Raw genomic sequence first — 17,919 nt, 5'->3', positions numbered from 1 at the left:
GTCATAGAATTGCGACCTCCGAAAACTTTTTGCAGGTATGTTTTAACTCAGCGTTTTCTGAATTGTCATCTGCTTTGTATAGGTTATGATATTAGCGGTACATGAAACAAATGTGGGCTTTTATAATGTCATGATTTGTTTGTGAAATATGTACCACAGAGAGCAAAATAAATTGAAGAAGAAAAATAGCATGATGGTCTAAATATGGGCTATGACATGAGGTCTATGCTGAGATCACATTTCCAACAAATATTTGGATGTTTATCTTAATTTTGATTTTTCCCATTCCACGTTATTTTTAAAACAATAGATTATTCATAAATATGAATTTTATAATGTTTTAGCGATAAATGACTGTTTCTTTAATTTTAATTGCTTCTTGCGATATTGCCACTAGTGGCCCATATTTAGACCACAAGTTCGAAATACATCATTTTACCATTTTTTGGAAATTGCTTTTCTTAAAAAAAATGGAGACCTTCTATACTTTAGCATGCTATTACATTTAAGTATATATTTCATAGATATGCATTTTAAAGGCAGGTGCTTGATATTTTAATTTTTTTCCTCCGAAAATGACAAAATAAAAAGGGGGCCCATATTTAGACCTTTTCCTCTATACATTGGCTTTGGCCTTTTATGTAAAGTAAGAACCCTTTACATGAAGAACATGGTCACACTATTAAGTCTTGTTCCTACATTAAAAACACTACATATGCTGACAGAGACAGTTTTATTATAAACTAATTCCACCCTACATTAGGATCTTCTTCACATGGATTTTAAGTTCTCCGTCTGAAGAAGACCTTGATACAGGGTGGAAATGTAATAAGTAAAGTGTTTTTATAAGAAAACTGTCTTTGTCAGCACCTGTAGTGCTCAAAATGTGCAACTTCCATGATGCTCTTCAGACAGGGAAACAGAAAGAAGTCTGCCGGTGCTAGATCAGGGTAGTATGGTGGATGATCGAGAAGAGATAAGCTGCGTTGAACCAAGAATTGACGCACATGGATTGCACAGTGTGCAGGAACGTTATCGTGCAGCAACATCCACTGTTCAGTCCTGTGCAGCTCTGACTGAACACATTGGATGCATCGTAGCAAACCTTCCAAAACTTCCTTGTAGAATGTGGCATTCACAGTTTGAGCTGCAGGAACAAATTTCATATGGATGATGTCATCGTTGTCGAAGAAGGCGATCAATATTTTCTTGAACTTGGACTTTTGCCGACAACTCTTTTTGGGTCGCAGAGAAGACTGTGAATGCCATTTCATCGATTGCCGCTTGGATTCTGGATTGAACTGGTAGCACCAGGTCCCATCCTCTGTAACAATGGTTCGCAGAAAGGATGGATCCTGGTCATACATGGTAATAAAATCTCCAGAGGTTTCCATTCATTTTACTTTCTGCTTGCCTATCACCTTGTGTGGTACAAACCAGGAACAGATCTTCCACTTACGCAAATCTTCATGGACAATGGTGCTCACTGTGTCCTTGGTAATGCCCAATTCCCACACCATCAATCATACAATATGTTACCGATCTCGTGTCAATATGTTTCACACTCACTTGATCTGGGTTGTGCTTGTTGACAACCAACCCGAATCTGGCTCATCCTCATTTGTTACCTTCCCTTTGCGAAATCATGGCTTCCGTCCCATACACTTACGCCAACATTTCATGCATTTCATTTCCCAATTTGTAGTAGAACTTGATGTTCACTTGTTGCTCCATTGCACTGTGACACTACCTCTCACACTGACTATGTTCGACTGCCCGCAGCAGGTTTACTCTGACTGCCACGTGTACTCCATGTTAGGTGGTACTTTGTGACATGTCTCCAGATAGCCATGTGTATGCATGCACACCAGGCTCATTGTACCATTGATATATCGTACCATTTACCAAACTTTTTAGATACAGGGTGCACACATATATTTTACCTCACATATCTTTTCAATTTGCTATGCCAAAGTATACAGAATATAAAAATGAAGCATAGCATCTACTCTAAATATACTTACTGATGACCTTGTAATTCATAAGCTGTTCCCTGTTGGCCACCTATGTCCCAAACAACAATATTTTGGTCGAAGCTGCCGGAAAACAAGAATTTCTTCTCTGAATCCCAGGTCAACGTTCGTATGCTGCCTGTGTGACCTTTCAAAGTTGTTATGACCTGAGCACCTGTGTTCTCTAACTTCAACATAGTGATTTGACCAGAATAATCACCAACAAAGACATGTTTTGACTGCGACTCAAATCTAGGAATACTGTTAAGGAAATACGGTCAAAAAATTACTCTAAACATTAAATTAATAAGTAAATATGAATGTGAGTCAAGTATAATATGTTAGAAAGTTATGCTTTTATTATTATTACTAAAAATCAGCAACATCAAAGCATTTGTCCCAATGACTAACAAGTATGGTGATGACTCCCAGAGATGGTGTGGCCTGGAAAAATTCTGCAACTATTCAGCTCAGGAAAGTAGGCTCAATTTCACTTGGTTTGCTCTTGTAAAATAGCAGCATCATGTATGAAAAGAAAGCATCATATCTTTGTTGGGTAGTGACAAGAAATGACAAGCAAGAAGCAACAGTTGTCATTCGGAAACAAACCTTCAGAAAAAAATGCAACTTTTGTACTGTAGTGAAGCTGCAGCAGCGCAGTGGTTGGTAGAGCATCTGATTGTCATGCAGGACATCCAGGTTAGATTTCCAGGTTGGGAATGTTTCTGGCCTTGTCCCTGCATAGAGCAGCTCCGGGTTTGCCCAGCCTCAAATAAATGGGTTCCTGGGGGAGGGGGGTAAAGGCAGCCAGAGAGTGGTGCTGATCACATCACCTCCACAAATGGCTGAGATCAAGAACATGTGGGGCTCTACCTCCACATTCCTCTATATGTGCCTTCATGGCACAGTGCAATGTGCACAGGGAACTCTACTTTTGTACTGGAGTGACATGACATTCCGCACTTGACATTTAGACTGAGCCACTTTCTGAATAGTGTGCATTAGGGTACTGCATGGGACCACTTTTGCTTGTTCATACTCGTTCAAGTCTCCCATGCTCGAGTGTATAGAATCAAATATAATTTCAATGTAACAATGATCGTAGAAATATATGTGTAAAAATCCACCCAGGTAGTCTCAGCTCAAATTCTCTGTTCATTTTCATACGTCATTGTGTATTGGTAAGATAGACTATAGACTAAACTACATTTTAAGATGGAGATGATGACTACGTTCACTTAAGTTTAAATTTCACTGCGTCTTTCACTTCACGATCCATCTTAGAGGGGCCACTACTACAGACAAATTATGGTTATATGTGAACTACCGGGCTTCGAGCGTATACCAATTGTTTTGCCTGTTGAATCGTTATTCGCTTGATCGAAGAGGCTGTCAATTCCGTACAGTATCTATCGTCGCCCATGCAAACTATTTGCTGCTTGAGCAAAAAAAGCTCATTGCAGCACTCTAGTGTGCATTGTCTCACTCGATCTGTTCGCCATGCTTGTGTAATGAATGATTGTTATTTCGGTCTGGTATACAGGGCTAGTATCATAAAGTCCTAGGAAACTGTAGTTTGGTTTGCTTCCAGCATAGTTTGTGCATAGGAGAAAGGGTAATTTCCAACCTTATGATAGTATTTTGTACTATTTTGAAATGAATACTGAAATATATGACATGATATTATCCAAATTAATTGAAGAAAGAAGATTTTATTTTGACATCATTTTTCTGCCTTCTTAGGTTAATTGTGAAGATTAGAGGAAAACTGATAAAGGGACACTCATACGTCAAACAAACAATTATGCCAAGACTTGGACCCAAACCTGAAACTGCTGTGGTGAAATCGTGAGTGGTTAACCCACTTGGCCACCACAATGGTCGTATTTAAATTAAACTATACATAAAATTCCAAGTTTGGGTATGAGCAATCTTTTTGCGAGATCCCTTCATCAAATTTATCCATTGAATTTTGTAACACATTACCAAACACCCGAGAAATATAAAACAATAGAAATTGAACCACAACAAGCACCAAACAACAAAAATCATCCACATCAGATGCAAGAAATGTATAGACTAAATTGCAAATATTCAGAAAAGACCATCCTCTAGCAAAAGCAGTGCCTATGGCGGCAGTTACAACTATTTTCCCTGTCTCTAAAATGGGGTTATGAAGAATTCATCACACTTGCTATGCTTCTATTACAAGAACTACCTTTAAAGTTAAATATGTCAGAGCAGGCTTCCAAATTTTTTGTGACTACTGTACCCCTTTCAATGTAACCTGAGAGTGATGTACCTCTCTAGGACATGTACCTACAGCTCATTTTAGGAATTCTATTATGCATACATGCCAAGGGAGTCGAATAACAATTGTGTTCCTTTCAGCCTTCCCATAGCCCATTTTGTCCATCCGAACTTCCTACTATTAGTGCTTGTATTTGGACATCTGGTCAGCACGACAAACCCCCAGTCATTGTAGGTTTCCATGACTGTTATGCTTCCCCCAGGAGATTCGAACCAGCATCCGTCCCATAGCCGGAGCCATAGCATGATGCTTTATACTTTGTCCTGGGAATCTGTACAGCTGAGCATTTTTTCAGAGGGAAATTTGAAATTCCGCATGCTTCTAAATGAAATTTCATATTTCCGGGACTAAGAACATTTAGAGGTACAAATGATACCTCGTTTTGTTCAGTACACTTTGGGCTATAATCCTGATGGAAAAAAATATATTTTCTATAATCAGTTAGAAGAAAAAAGAGAAAGTAACTATTTTTTACACGAGATTTGAAATTCATCGGACTCCCTTGAAGTCTATGCCAGGACATGAATCTCCAAAAGATACCGACCATCTTATACACCCTTTACTCTTGTTGGAGGAAAAAAAAGCATCAATGCCACAGCTTGGCGCTGGTCACATGCCACAAGCTGGGGAAACCCACACTGAACGAAAGTTCAAACTCTAATAATTTCAATTCATCTTTGTTAGTCTGCCATACCCTTCACGGCAACTTACCTAAGTAGACACATGACACAAGGGGCTAAAAATAGCATGACCGACAGAAACAAGGCAAATCATTCAACAATACTTCCTTTGTAATTCTACAGCACAGTCTTGTGAAACAGCAAAGAGCAGTCGGCTGTTTTCCAACCCTTTGTTGGCAGCTGGAGGCTTTTGACTTTCTTTCCCTGCCACCTCCCCCTTCACCCCCCCCCCCTCGCTGGCTCCACCCGTGCTTTTGGCACCAGGAATGTCATACTTCTATTGCCAAAAGTGTGTTTTAAAACACCAAAATTGAGAAAGAAGCGATGTTTTCGAAATCAATGAAAATAAATCTCAAAAAAAAAATCACAATTTATCGTACATCACCTCCCCCCCTTTCCCCAAATAGCAATAATGAAATTAAACTTTACTACTTGTTAATTATATACCTCTAGACTCGTGCAGTACTCAAAACATGTATCTCGATCATTATCCAAGTTACAGTACGTTTAAAAAATAAAAATAAATACAGTTTTTTAAATTAATCGAAATCCAGTAGAACCTCGGATTTTAGTTTTTTCAGGGAACTGTGGCTAAAAGAACTTTTAATGTGTGGAAAATGTAAATGCAGGAAAATTTAATAACAACTTAAAAGGTACTGTACTCTGCTGTGTATTCACAATACGTGAAACTGAATATTCAAGGGCAACATTTTCCAGTCATGCAATCTGTCAGTTTACAGGTATCTTTATTTCCTTAAACAGCACGAGCATAAAAGCACTCCATGATTTCAAGATGTTATAAAAGTAATAGTCTTGAATATATTGATATCCAAAGCTCAGTTAACTCAAAATATTTTCATATCTTTCTTTTCAGAATCGCTAGTTGTGAATTCGGCATCTAGAGGGCAGTGACATCGAAAATGGCCTTCACCCTGCAGCAAAGAAGCTAGTGTGTGTAAGAACTTGCCAAAACAAGCAGTGTTGTGAGAGTGCAGTGTGCATTCAAACGGAATTTTGATGTTGATCCACCAACACACAAACCCATTTTGAAGTGGCATAAAAAAAACATTTGTGTAGAAAGGGTGCATTTGTGATCAAAGATAAGAACATTCTGGCCGACCATCCATCTCTGAGGAAATTGTGGAGTATGTGTGAGAAGCCTTTGTACGCAGCCCGAGGAAATCAACACGTCAAGCTAGCAGGCAGTTACAGGTGCCACAAACAACCGTAAGCAAGATTTTACGGAAGTGTTTGCAGTTGAACCCATACCAGCTGCAACTCATTCAAAAGTTATATCCATAAGACAAGGTAAAGCGACGTGAGTTTTGCGAGACTATCCACACTTTAATGGAGGACGAGGACACCTTTCTGACAAAGATAATTTTAGTGATGAGGTGACTTTCCCCTTGAGTAGAAAAGTGAATCGGAAGCGAGCATCCGCATGCCACTCTTGACGTGGAATGCGACTCACACAAGGTGAATGTTTTTTGTGCAGTGTCAGAGCGTCAAGTGTACAGTCTGTTCTTCTTTGAGGAGCCAACAATCACAGGCGTAAGCTACTTAACAAATGCTACGTGACTGGTCAATTCCTCAACTTGCTGCAGAGAGAGGTGACTACATTCTACAACAAGATGTAGCACACCCATACTGGTATCAATCTGTATGCAGATTTCTGAACAACCACCTCCCACACAGATGGATAGGACGAGATGGACCCAAACATGACAGTTCGTGACTTTTTCCTTTGGGGGTTCGTGAAGGACACGGTCTATGTACCTCCACTACCCACAACCCTGAATGCTCTTCAGGAATGCATCAGTGTAACTGTCAAATTCATCACCACCGGATACGCTTGAGAAGGTGTAGTTGGGGCTGGATTACCATCTCGATCTTTCCCATGTAACAGGTGGCACGCACATTGAGTGTTTTAATTCCAATGAACACCACCAAATACTTTATAAGTTTATGCAACTAGTGTGAACATTTCCACAATACTACTTTTCATATTAAAGTTATACCCTTTCAAAACCAGGGACTGTTTTTGTGCTCAACCTTTAAGTGTAAACTGTGTAGTTTAAAAATTCATTGCAATACTTTGGCATTTCAAGAGCTTTCACAGTTGCTAACAAAAACCTTTAAATGCGAGAGGCACAAAACTTCATTGATAATATTTACACATACAATCTTCATCAAATCAAAGGATACTGTAGAGCTGTACACCATGCAGTACACTGGTAACCAGAAACACGCCTTCCCGTTTCCGAACAATGGTATTGGAAAAACTTATCCCTTCCAATACTCAATGCCCATTCACAATTGAGAGAAAAATAAACTTGGGTAACTCGAGCCTGGTGGGCCAAGTAATCTCGCACGTGAGTCATTCGATTGAAGTCTGTTGCTAAAGTAAATTCCTGTAATGAGAGGAACAATGTTCATTACTCATCACTAAAACCTAATTTTTTATGAAATTTTACATTTTTTCCCTTTCTGTGTAGCAAAGCAAAAATGGCAAATGTCAGCTAATTACACTGTTATGAACGATATAGTATAAAAATGTACACCTACGTTAAGAGGAATTATCTATGTCGAAGTTTTGACTTTAATTACGGTAGCAATGTGTAGTATGATGTTTGCTTAAATGACTGCGTTAATCAAATGTATATGATAGCATCTTCATGCAACAGGCAGGGTGGTCAAAGAAAATGGCGGAAGCTCAGTCATCGTTGGAGGGGCACAAGCCCATTTTTAAGTATTATTTCCAATTCGAGATTGTGGTAGAAGTAGAACGGCAATGAAGGCCTAAGCATTCGTGATAAGTTTGAGACGCATAGTACTGTGTGTGATCTGCACAAGGCAAATTTCAGGAAGCCTTGAACAGAAACAATTCCTGCTACTTCTGTCTGCTATGGTGATGGAATAGTTTACATACACACCACAGAAGTCGTGCATGTGAGATAGGAGTTAGCAGAACAAGCATACGACACATTCTTAAAACAGGAAAATTGAAATTTTTCATTCCAATATTATTACATGCACTGAAGATGAGTCCACGCTAGACGTTGAGGCCCCGTAAATTAACTTCTTTTCCCACATGAGCATGTGGATTTTCTGGAGTCCAATACAGTTAATTATGTTGGTTCACTGTTGCGTTCAATTCAAACAGTGCATCATCAGATAAAACCATTTTCCCTCACAACAACTCATGCAATACTGTGCTCCTTGAGAGACAACCGTGCTTCCGACATTTTCTTTGATTGTCCTACCTGACCCATGGTGATGCTGATATTCATTTCATTAATGCCATCTTTTGAGTGAACATCATACTACACACTGCTACAGTAATTCAATTCAACTTCAAAAAGTAATACATAGATAACACCTCTTAAAGTGTGTATACATTTTATTTGCACCTCCTGCACATGAATTTCGTATTACATATTTTGAACTAAACAAAGTCAAAAAAGTTTTGCATCACCCGAGAAGTGATGAAAATAGCATCCACAACATGCCAAAGCAGAGAAGAAACGATGAAGCAGAGCTCATTGTGCGAAGTAACGTGGTCGACGTGCAATACCGATCACCACAGACGACTACCGGAGTCAGCAAACGCATGCGTGTGTTCGAGCGTAGAACCACGGTAGTCGGCGGAGGTTAGTTAGGTGTTCCTTATGTCCAGTTAGTGAAGGCAAACGAGTGCAGCTGTGTGCAAGGCATGCCTAGGCGTACGATAGTGCAGTTTGATCGGGCCAGGATCATCACACTACTGCAGACTGGCATGTCACAACGGGCTGTAGCTAGGGCTGTTGGAGTGGCGCAAAGCGATGTCTGTAGGACCTGGAAGTGGTATACAGACACAGGAACAGTAGCAGATCGTCAACTGACAGGTCGTACACGGGTCACAACACCAGCACAAGACTGCTATGTCCGACTCTCAGCTCGGCGACAGAATACCATGACGGCAAGGAACATCATGCCCTCCAGACAGCCTCTGGTGTGCGTGTGTCAAACCAAACTGTCCGTAACAGACTCCGAGAAAGTGGTTTACGTTCCAGAACCTCTCCGGTGCCAGTATGTGTTGCCACGACATCGGCGCGACCGTGTGCATTGGGCCCATGCATATCGAAATTGGGGACCTGGTCATTGGACCCATGTGCTCTTCACCGATGAATGTAGGCTATGTCTAAGGCCAGATTCACGAAGAGGATGGGTGTGGCGAGGCCCTGGACTGCAGGAGCGGCTTCATGGTGTCCAAGGGGTCCATCCATACCAAGGAGGAGGAATCATGGTGTGGGCAGGGATCATGCTTGGACGTTGAACGTCCCTAATTCCAATTAGAGGGACACAAACAGCTGTTCGTTATGTCAGGGGCATTCTCCAGACGACTGTGGAACCATTTCATCAGGAAATTGGTGACGAATTTGTCTTGGTAGATGACAATGCCCGTCCATACCGCGCACATATGGTGCACGATTATCTGCAGGCAGCGAATATCCGTTGCATGCTCTGGCCAGCGCAAAGTCCCAACATGAATTCCAACGAACATGCATGGGCAATGCTAAAAAATGCCACTGCAAACTGTCCTGTGGCTCTCATCAATCTTCGTGAAGTTCTTCTTGTGGCACAGGACGAATGGGATCGCTTACTGCAAGATCACCTTGATCGTCTCATCCTCAGCAATGTTCAAAACCTTTTTGCAGCCAGGGGAGGACACACCAGGTGGTAGACAATGTTTCTGGTGGATCCGCTATGACGAACAGTCTTCTTGTGACAGTTCTTTGTTTTTTCACCTCCATCATGAATTGTGCCATTTTCGTTTTAAACACATTTCTGAGAAAATTGTACGTTATTTGTTCCCTTTTCATTCAACATGTCTTGTTCTTCATATTTTCTTTTGTATTCCCACTGTCATTGTCAATAGACCTTGTGCTTCATATATATTTTGTCATTTTCCGTTCTGATGCAAAACTTTTTTGACTGTGTTTATATTGCATATTTTCCATTTAGTATACATATTTTTTCATAAAATGTGATATTTTCACTATTTTTAAAGTTTTCATTGAGTAATGCAGATATACATGTAAGGGTTGTTTATGGTTAACCAAGACAGAGGAAATGGAAAGTCCAATAAGTACCAAACTACATTTCAATGTGGAAGCTCCCTGATTCCTTTGGCACACAAAGAACTGGGCTGCTGTCATAGCCACTGCAGAATATCTTTCTTCAGTGCTTCAAACATTTTATTGTGCTAGTTATTAATCAATCTTTTATGGGAAAAAAAAACAACCTCTCAGGCAACCTTAAATGACCTTTGTATTTGTATTGGAAAGATATTTTCTCAAAGTGTTTGGTAATTCTTATCTGATTGTGGCAGAACCATCGAATTGCATTAAGCAATGACAGCATAAATCAAGGTGTTGTGTATACAGAGCCATCCAGGAAAGTTGACTGCAGTCTGAGAAATACACCCAAATCCAAATCCAAAAAAATAGTACTGGAATGAAGGAAACAACCAAAGACTACAAAAATCATCTTATATTTATACATATTTCAGTCACTTTTCTACATACTTTTGTACATACTTTGTAGCTTTTGGCTACATAAAAATCTGGAGAGTAAAGACAGTAACTCTAAGATAAATAATGAATCAAATGGTAAGAGGAGTATTTGAAGAAAGGGTGGATGTGCGAAGGAATTAATGGCATTGAACTTCCACCACATGTTTTCAGTTTTGTGGTTTAAAATCATGATGCACAATATTAAATTCTGGAAAAAAAAAAAAATTTCTTTCCCTGAACTACAAATGTGAAGAGTAAAATTTAAAGATATGTAAAAATCAAGGTTACACTATACAAATAACTGAACACAATAACAGAAGATTTTGCATGTATAAGAATAGCATTGTTACCTCTGAAGTTATTGCAGGGACATGGTGTACAATGCACCAATATCTCTCACATTTTTCTGGATTTTTCCAGATTATTTCATGGTGGGACATGTTCCTCTGGCCCCTGCTAAAAACGCTGACAGAGAAGACTTTTTTAATCAATCCCAAAATGAATTTTCGACTCAATCCTGCTATGTAGGCTTGTTTAAGATGTTGTTTTACACACTAACCAATATAGATACAGTTTTAAACCTTGTGTTGAGTGCTTTTCTGTAGCTGATGAGTGGTGATTCATTCATGTTAAATTGTTGGACTTTTAAGCAGTGTTTTAGGCTTCCATTTATATCCATGTTTCAGAGCCTGGTTCTGCATCCATCCTCAGGGTAGTGTGTAAAGCCAGTTTTGCACGGCAGTTAGGAATGTCTTCACTTCCCAATCGACTTTTAGCTTCCTTACTTAATGATTGTGAGAGAGCATTCATATTCAGTTCCCGACAGAATTAGAAACAGTCTTTAAATCTATCATTAATACAATAGTGATTGATTGATTGATTTGGTGTTTTAAGTCTACTTTATGCACAGTAAGGCTAATCGGTACTGGACCTACAGTTTAAAGGGGGATCTGAACCACTATGTGCCTCCACCGGGTATCGAACCCAGGACCCCTTGATTACAAGATGACGACGCTACCACTGCACCATCGGGAAGCCCCACTGTTAATACAATAGAGCTACCAATCAGAATTGAGGAGCACACTGGTCAGCTGAAGTATAAAGAAGGACAATAATGTTCGACTGTTTATTCAAGGCAGCTTGAACAAAAAAAAAACGACCAATACAACTATATAAATGATTGAGGGGAACATTTTATTTGTTGAGTGAAGAGTCTACTAATTATTATTGTTTTAAATAAATAGTTCACACGTATAAATTTCCTGCTGTGATACTGGTATTTTATTTTACAACCGACACAAATACTATTTTGAAGTGAACACTGAACAGCCACATATGTTGCCTGACAAATAGACTGTGCTATGTGTAGCACTGCAGTAAATAAAACTGCTAATGTTGTAATGATATATAAATTATAAATTGTAATAATTTTTTCATGGCCTTCAAAGTAAATCTCACAATAAGTATTTTATGAGCAAAGGAATGTCAATGTAATATAAATATGGCAACTTAATGCAAACACCACAATTCTTGCATTTTGAATGTTGTGAAGTTAATGTAATTTATTTGACTAGTTCGTATTCCGGAATAGGAGAATGGTTTCATTAAAAGATGCAACTTCTATCGTAATATACGGGTAATGCAACTTTATAGTAGTGTGTCCATTAAGTGGTATATCAACTTGAAACATATGTTATATACTTACAATTACTGCTACTGCTACATGTACTGCATTTTTCAACAATGTGCCAATATTATTATCTTATTATTTTAAGATAAAACATTATTTTCCCTTATCTTCAGCAGTTATTAACATCTAAACTTGTGAAGTGGTATACCGTGTTTGTGCAGTTGCCATTTTTAAAGATGCAATTTTAAGGATTGTGTGAGACCCTTTTTGCTGCCTTCGCAAACTGAAGACGTAAAAAAATCTTCTGGTAGTTTCCAGTCGGAGATGGGTCAGGAAGCGAAGATGTACCTAACTGCCATGTGAGACTGGCTTAAGTCTCTAACTTGCCATCAGGTCACAATTCTCCCAGGCAATCTTTCTTATATCATACTTGACACTATAGCAATGTATATCGCTGCCTTCTACAAACAGATGAAGGGTTTGAGAACTACTGACTGATTTCTACTTAGTGGCTAACATACTGTAGTTTTCGGTTAATAACTTCTGTTCAATACTCCATACCACAAAGTAAACATTACTTTCTTTCTAACCTGAAGTTCTTCTTCCTTAGCTCTGTGGTATGAGACTACTAGTTGAGATTGTACTGTAGATGAGTTAAAGTGTAAAACGGGTCTTACTAGAAAACCAACACAGTACAGCAAGGAATGAAAAACCCATGGATAGAACGGAATTACAATTTACTTTGTGGGTCATCAAACCTGATTTGCTTACCTAACCAAAACAAATCATGATGAACTGATAGCAAATGTGGAGCACTTACAGAAATATTATTGGTCTAATCCTTGCTTTGCTGAATTATTCTCTCTTTAAGCAGCTCTCAAAAGTGAGTTATCAAAAGTTTAATCTGTACATGATTTTATAAAGCTTCTGTATTAGAAGTACAATACAATTCTACCTAGTTCTCCAGAGGTATCCCGACCTCTGTGGCAGAGTGGTTAATACAGTGTGTTACGATGCCAGGAGTACCGGGTTTGAACCTTGGCCTGGGAATAGGTGTTCCTGCATGAATTTCATCCTATCATCAATCATCCTCATCGTTGCGATTAGTTGAAACTGGAAGAAAAGTGACGCTAAATAATTTAAAAAAAACATCAATTCTTTCCAGAGGCACACACACACACTCACTCTCTCTCTCTCTCTCTCTCTTTCTCTCTGAAGAAACTGAATAACAGCAGAAGTTTTGGCATTTCCTTTCAAAAGTATGTGTATTTTCTAGAAAGGGGGAGGGAGACGGCTTTAGTAATATTTTGAGGAAGGGTCCAAATTTTGTAGATCCAGACTGATCCAGATCAGATCAGATCTACCAGCATTGGATGCTTAAGTGGGGATACAGTGAGTCTCCAGTTCCTGCTAATGTTTAAAATACAATGTACATGTTGTTTAGTGAAACTCTGAAAAATTACCACATGAAATATAAACCATGATTTTTTCTTCTTATTATTATTATTTGTGCCATGACGATGAATTAGAACTACATGGAACTGATCACTAAACACTCATCAACAATTATCAAGCCTGTGCCATGACTCAAACCTGAGACATGCAGTGCAAAATCATGAGTCCCGCACTCAATGTGCTTGGCTACTGAAGCAATATAATGTTTTTAATTTCGTTCCATAATTGTCTCACTACTAAGATTAGCCCAAATTTTAATTATTTTTTAAAAAAGACAATGACTTAACAAAAAGGAAATACTCAAAGCACAGAAAGATAAAAATATCTATTAACAGAACAGAATACTGGTATTATCATCATTAGCATACAAAGGTAGGTAAAAAGCTTGTCCCCATTAAAACAAAAATTAAATGGCAAACAGACAAATTACTGTTCTTGACTATAAACTACTGTTGATTCAAAGGACACAGTTCTTGTTAATTTTCATGAAACTTCTCTGGTTAAGTGACAGAAATATATCAAAATGTGTCAATTGCCACATAATTACAAAACAGCTGAGCACATAATACCAATGCTGATAGAAGTTATTAGGAAAACCACAGGAAATACAATACTCCACTTACCGAAAATGTTCCATTGTCCATTCCCACAAACAACTGCCTTGTTTCATTACAATAGAAAAGTGCTGTAGCACCTGCTGGCATGTAATGGCAAATGCTCGGCCAATATTGACCAGAATCACGTTTCAACCATACTCGAACAGTTCTGGAAAGTAAACACAGCAAAAGTGAAACAAAAGTCAATGGCATTTCACTAGAGTTGCAAAAAGCTAGCTCTTTTCGAATGGATGTTTCTTTTTAAATAAAAATCAGCCTTTTTTAGAAAGAAATTAAAATTTTGGCTTTTTACTAATTACAACTAACCTATTTCACTTGCAATGTCAGTTAAGAGTTTAGAGGTTCATAAAATCATACTTTGGAACTTACATAGTGTAATAGTAAAGAGAGACATATTGGCCATTTCTTCTAGTTACTAATTTGTTTTTGCCATATGTACCTACCCAATGGCATAGTAAGACTGTCTTATAATCAAGGAGTGGTTTGATTCTCAGTGGAGACATAGTGATCTGGATTCAATTTTAAAACCGTAGTCCCAGTTCTGATTAGCCTATCTGAGCATAAAATAAACTTTAAAAAAACTTTCTCATGTGTTTGTGCCATTGATGGCAAAAAAAATGAAGCAAATGTTAATATTAAACTATTAGATGTTTTTTTTTTCCAGAGAGAATAGCTTCATTCTTTTAAGCTGCATACCGCTGAATATGTAATCCTGGCCTCACTTCCTCTGAGGATTTTCCATGGAGGATAGGGGCTATGACCTCTCATTGAGAGGTAAGCACAAAGACTATGGAAAGGCATATAAAACATCCTGCATGGTAAAATTCAGCCTCAGTTGTTAATAAGAATTCGTCAAGCACAGTAGGCATGGGATCGTGAAAGTTTGAAGCGGCATATAACTTAAGGCGCGAGATGCCTCAGTAAGTTGCACCTCTAACCAAGAACTTTACATGGATTTACAATACGGTAAGTGTGGAGAGAAATTCGCTCTGTCATACCTCTTCTTTCTTCTCCTTGACAGAATAGGCAAATGAACTTGTAAAATGGAAACCTCTCCCATTGCATAATTTGCTACATCCCTTGTGACTCTACGATCTCCAAGTCATTAATCGAGTCACACTTCAATATATTTAAGGCTTAAGATCAGTAAGCTACTACAAGGGAGATTTAGAGCAGAAACTTACTTATACATGTGAGTACTGTTATTGGAAAATTGCCAGATTATTGATTGAATGTTACATATAGATATATAAAAGAATGAACCCACCCCACTCGGCATAAAGTACCATCAAGTTGTAAGTGTAAGTGGTAAAGTACCATCAAGTACCAACAAGTTGTCACCTTGTAATCAAGGGGTTCCAGATTCAATGGAAGCACATTGGTTCAGGTCTCATTTTATGTAGGTACAATCAAAATTAATGCATCTTAGCATAAAATGGGAGTACTGAGAGAAAGCCAGATTTTTGCCATTTGTGGACAATCTACTCCAGTCTTTGCTTCAGTTTTGGGGTCACCACACTACCCTGCTGTAGCACAGTACCGGGCCCTTGCATGAATTATACTGAGCCACAAAAGTTCATTAGATCCAGTGATTGGCAAGTTCTATTTAAAACCCAATTTTTAATTTGTCAACAATCCTAGACATATACCATACGCCATTATTTATTAATACTTAATTTCAAGAGTGCGTATTAATGAATAAGTTTTAAAAGGTTAGAAAGAGGTAAATTTTTGAGCAGGGCATCGACATTTATGCAATGAATTTAGCATGCTGTGGTCTCAAAATGGTTGAGAACCACTCCACTAGGTAGCCAAAATACATCATATCTTGTTCTATGACCAAGTTTAGCGGCCATTAATTCAAATTATACATGATGTACTTGAATGCCAGAATAGAAATATTTTATGCTAAATATAAATATAAAGGGGTTTGATGAGAGTCGGAAGTGGCCAGGAAAAAAAACCCTGTTTTTTCTGTTTTTTTTTGGGCCTTTCCCCCCCCCCCCCAAAGTGTTTCAAATCAAAGAAAATTTTTTTTAGATGCATTTTTCTTGTTCCACAGGTTTCATTTATCTCTCTAATGTAAAAAGACAGTCATATCTAAATTTAAAATACGAGGGACATTCCAAAAATAAATTTCGTCATTTTTTCTCACAGGGAAGCTGTATTACAAAGTGAGAAAACACATTGCAATTACAAAGGACAATCTTTCCTGAATTCACGACAGGAGGACCGACATCAGAGGAGTGATGGCGCATGCGCAGAGTGCCGAAGAATAGAGATAAGCAGCAGACCGACGTGCCTGAGCTCATTCGAGTGCAAACCAGTATGGCAGAAAGACGTGTGCTGGAAACGTGGTCACAAATGGAAGATCGGCATGCTATTGCCACACACTAAGCAAACTGAAGTCTGCAATTTGACGCAAGAGACCAGGGCTCTTAAGTCGAGGAGTTTTGTCCTTGGATGACAATGCAAGACCCCACACAGCAAGCAAGGGTCACTGCAGAACACATTTGTCGTCTGGAATCTCTGATTGAATCACCCGGCCTACAGCCCCGATCTTGCCCCATCAGACTTCCACCTTTTTCCTGAGTTGAAGTCAGCACTATCAGGATGTCACTTTGGAAGCAACGAAGAGGTGCAACAGGCTGTGAAGAACTTCCTTAAATCACTGGGCACAGATTTTTACCAGGAGGATTTCTTGAAATTGACTTCCCGGTACAACAAATGTATCAATGTCTGTGGTGACTATGTGGAAAAATAGCCAAAAGATTGTATTTTGTTATGAGACTGTATTCTTCTGTTTGTAATAAAACTTCCCTGTGAAAAAAATGACAAAACTTACTTTCGGAACGTCCCTCGTACAACTTTCAAAATGGAATTCATAACTAGACAAAGGCAGAATGCCAGCTTTCTTGAATGGATGTTTTTTCCCAAGTGTTAACTTCATATATCAGTAGGCTTGACACTTGTCTCTTTCCTCAGTTCCTATGATGTTATCGATATAATTGCACTAATCAGTTTATTAGTCAGCCGAAAAAATGTAAGAAGAGACATTGCCATATGTAATTCATGTTGTAAAATTTAGGTCAGTTATTTAGACTCAGGAGAGGCATGTTGTGCATGAGAAAATGGAGAAATCATATGCACAGACCTCAAACTGCAAATGCTACTTTTTTTCTGCCTGGACAAAGCAAAGACCTAAATACGAGAGAAAAGATTCTCAACCTTCGTGATAACGTGGCTTGGTAAATTCTTTATTCAAAAGTCGATGCCGGATCCCAAGATATTTCCTCATAAATACCTTTCCAGTATTTAATATTTTATACATGAATTAACATGTACCCTTGAAATTAAACATTGATAAATAATCCTGGCATAATCATAAACAGTAAGAATAGTTTGATTATGTGCAGGCGTGTTGACAAGTATAAAAATATGGATGATGAAGCAGTTGCACATAGTGGTGTGGATTCCACTTTAAACAGTAGGTCCAGTCTTGATTGTGCATAAAATTGACTTCAAAAACTCACAACTCAAACATGACATTAGGATTACGTAACTTGTCAAGCACGCAGTATAGTTGATACTACGAATGAAACAATAAGAGGTTGAGAAATGATTCACTAGAGTACCTTACCACGTTGACTGATCTATTT

At 38.5% G+C, this 17,919-nt stretch overlaps 1 protein-coding gene across 1 annotated transcript in view; it reads right to left on the bottom strand.

Moving 5' to 3' along the window:
• Wdfy2 (WD repeat and FYVE domain containing 2) overlaps positions 1 to 17,919 on the bottom strand; it is a 37,481-nt gene that overhangs the window by 15,048 nt on the left and 4,514 nt on the right. The window contains exons 2-4 of the mRNA XM_083122674.1: positions 14,267 to 14,408; positions 7,209 to 7,414; positions 2,025 to 2,264 (exon numbers count right to left, since the gene is read on the bottom strand). Of these exons, the coding sequence (XP_082978800.1) occupies positions 2,025 to 2,264; positions 7,209 to 7,414; positions 14,267 to 14,408 (588 nt within the window). The remainder of the gene's footprint in view (positions 1 to 2,024; positions 2,265 to 7,208; positions 7,415 to 14,266; positions 14,409 to 17,919) is intronic.

The sequence above is a fragment of the Lepisma saccharinum genome, chromosome 5 (assembly GCF_977018435.1).
Source record: "Lepisma saccharinum chromosome 5, izLepSacc3.1, whole genome shotgun sequence".
Classification (NCBI taxonomy): Eukaryota; Metazoa; Arthropoda; class Insecta; order Zygentoma; family Lepismatidae; genus Lepisma; species Lepisma saccharinum.
Note: the sequence above shows the minus strand (reverse complement) of the source record. Positions and strands in the feature narration are given on the sequence as shown.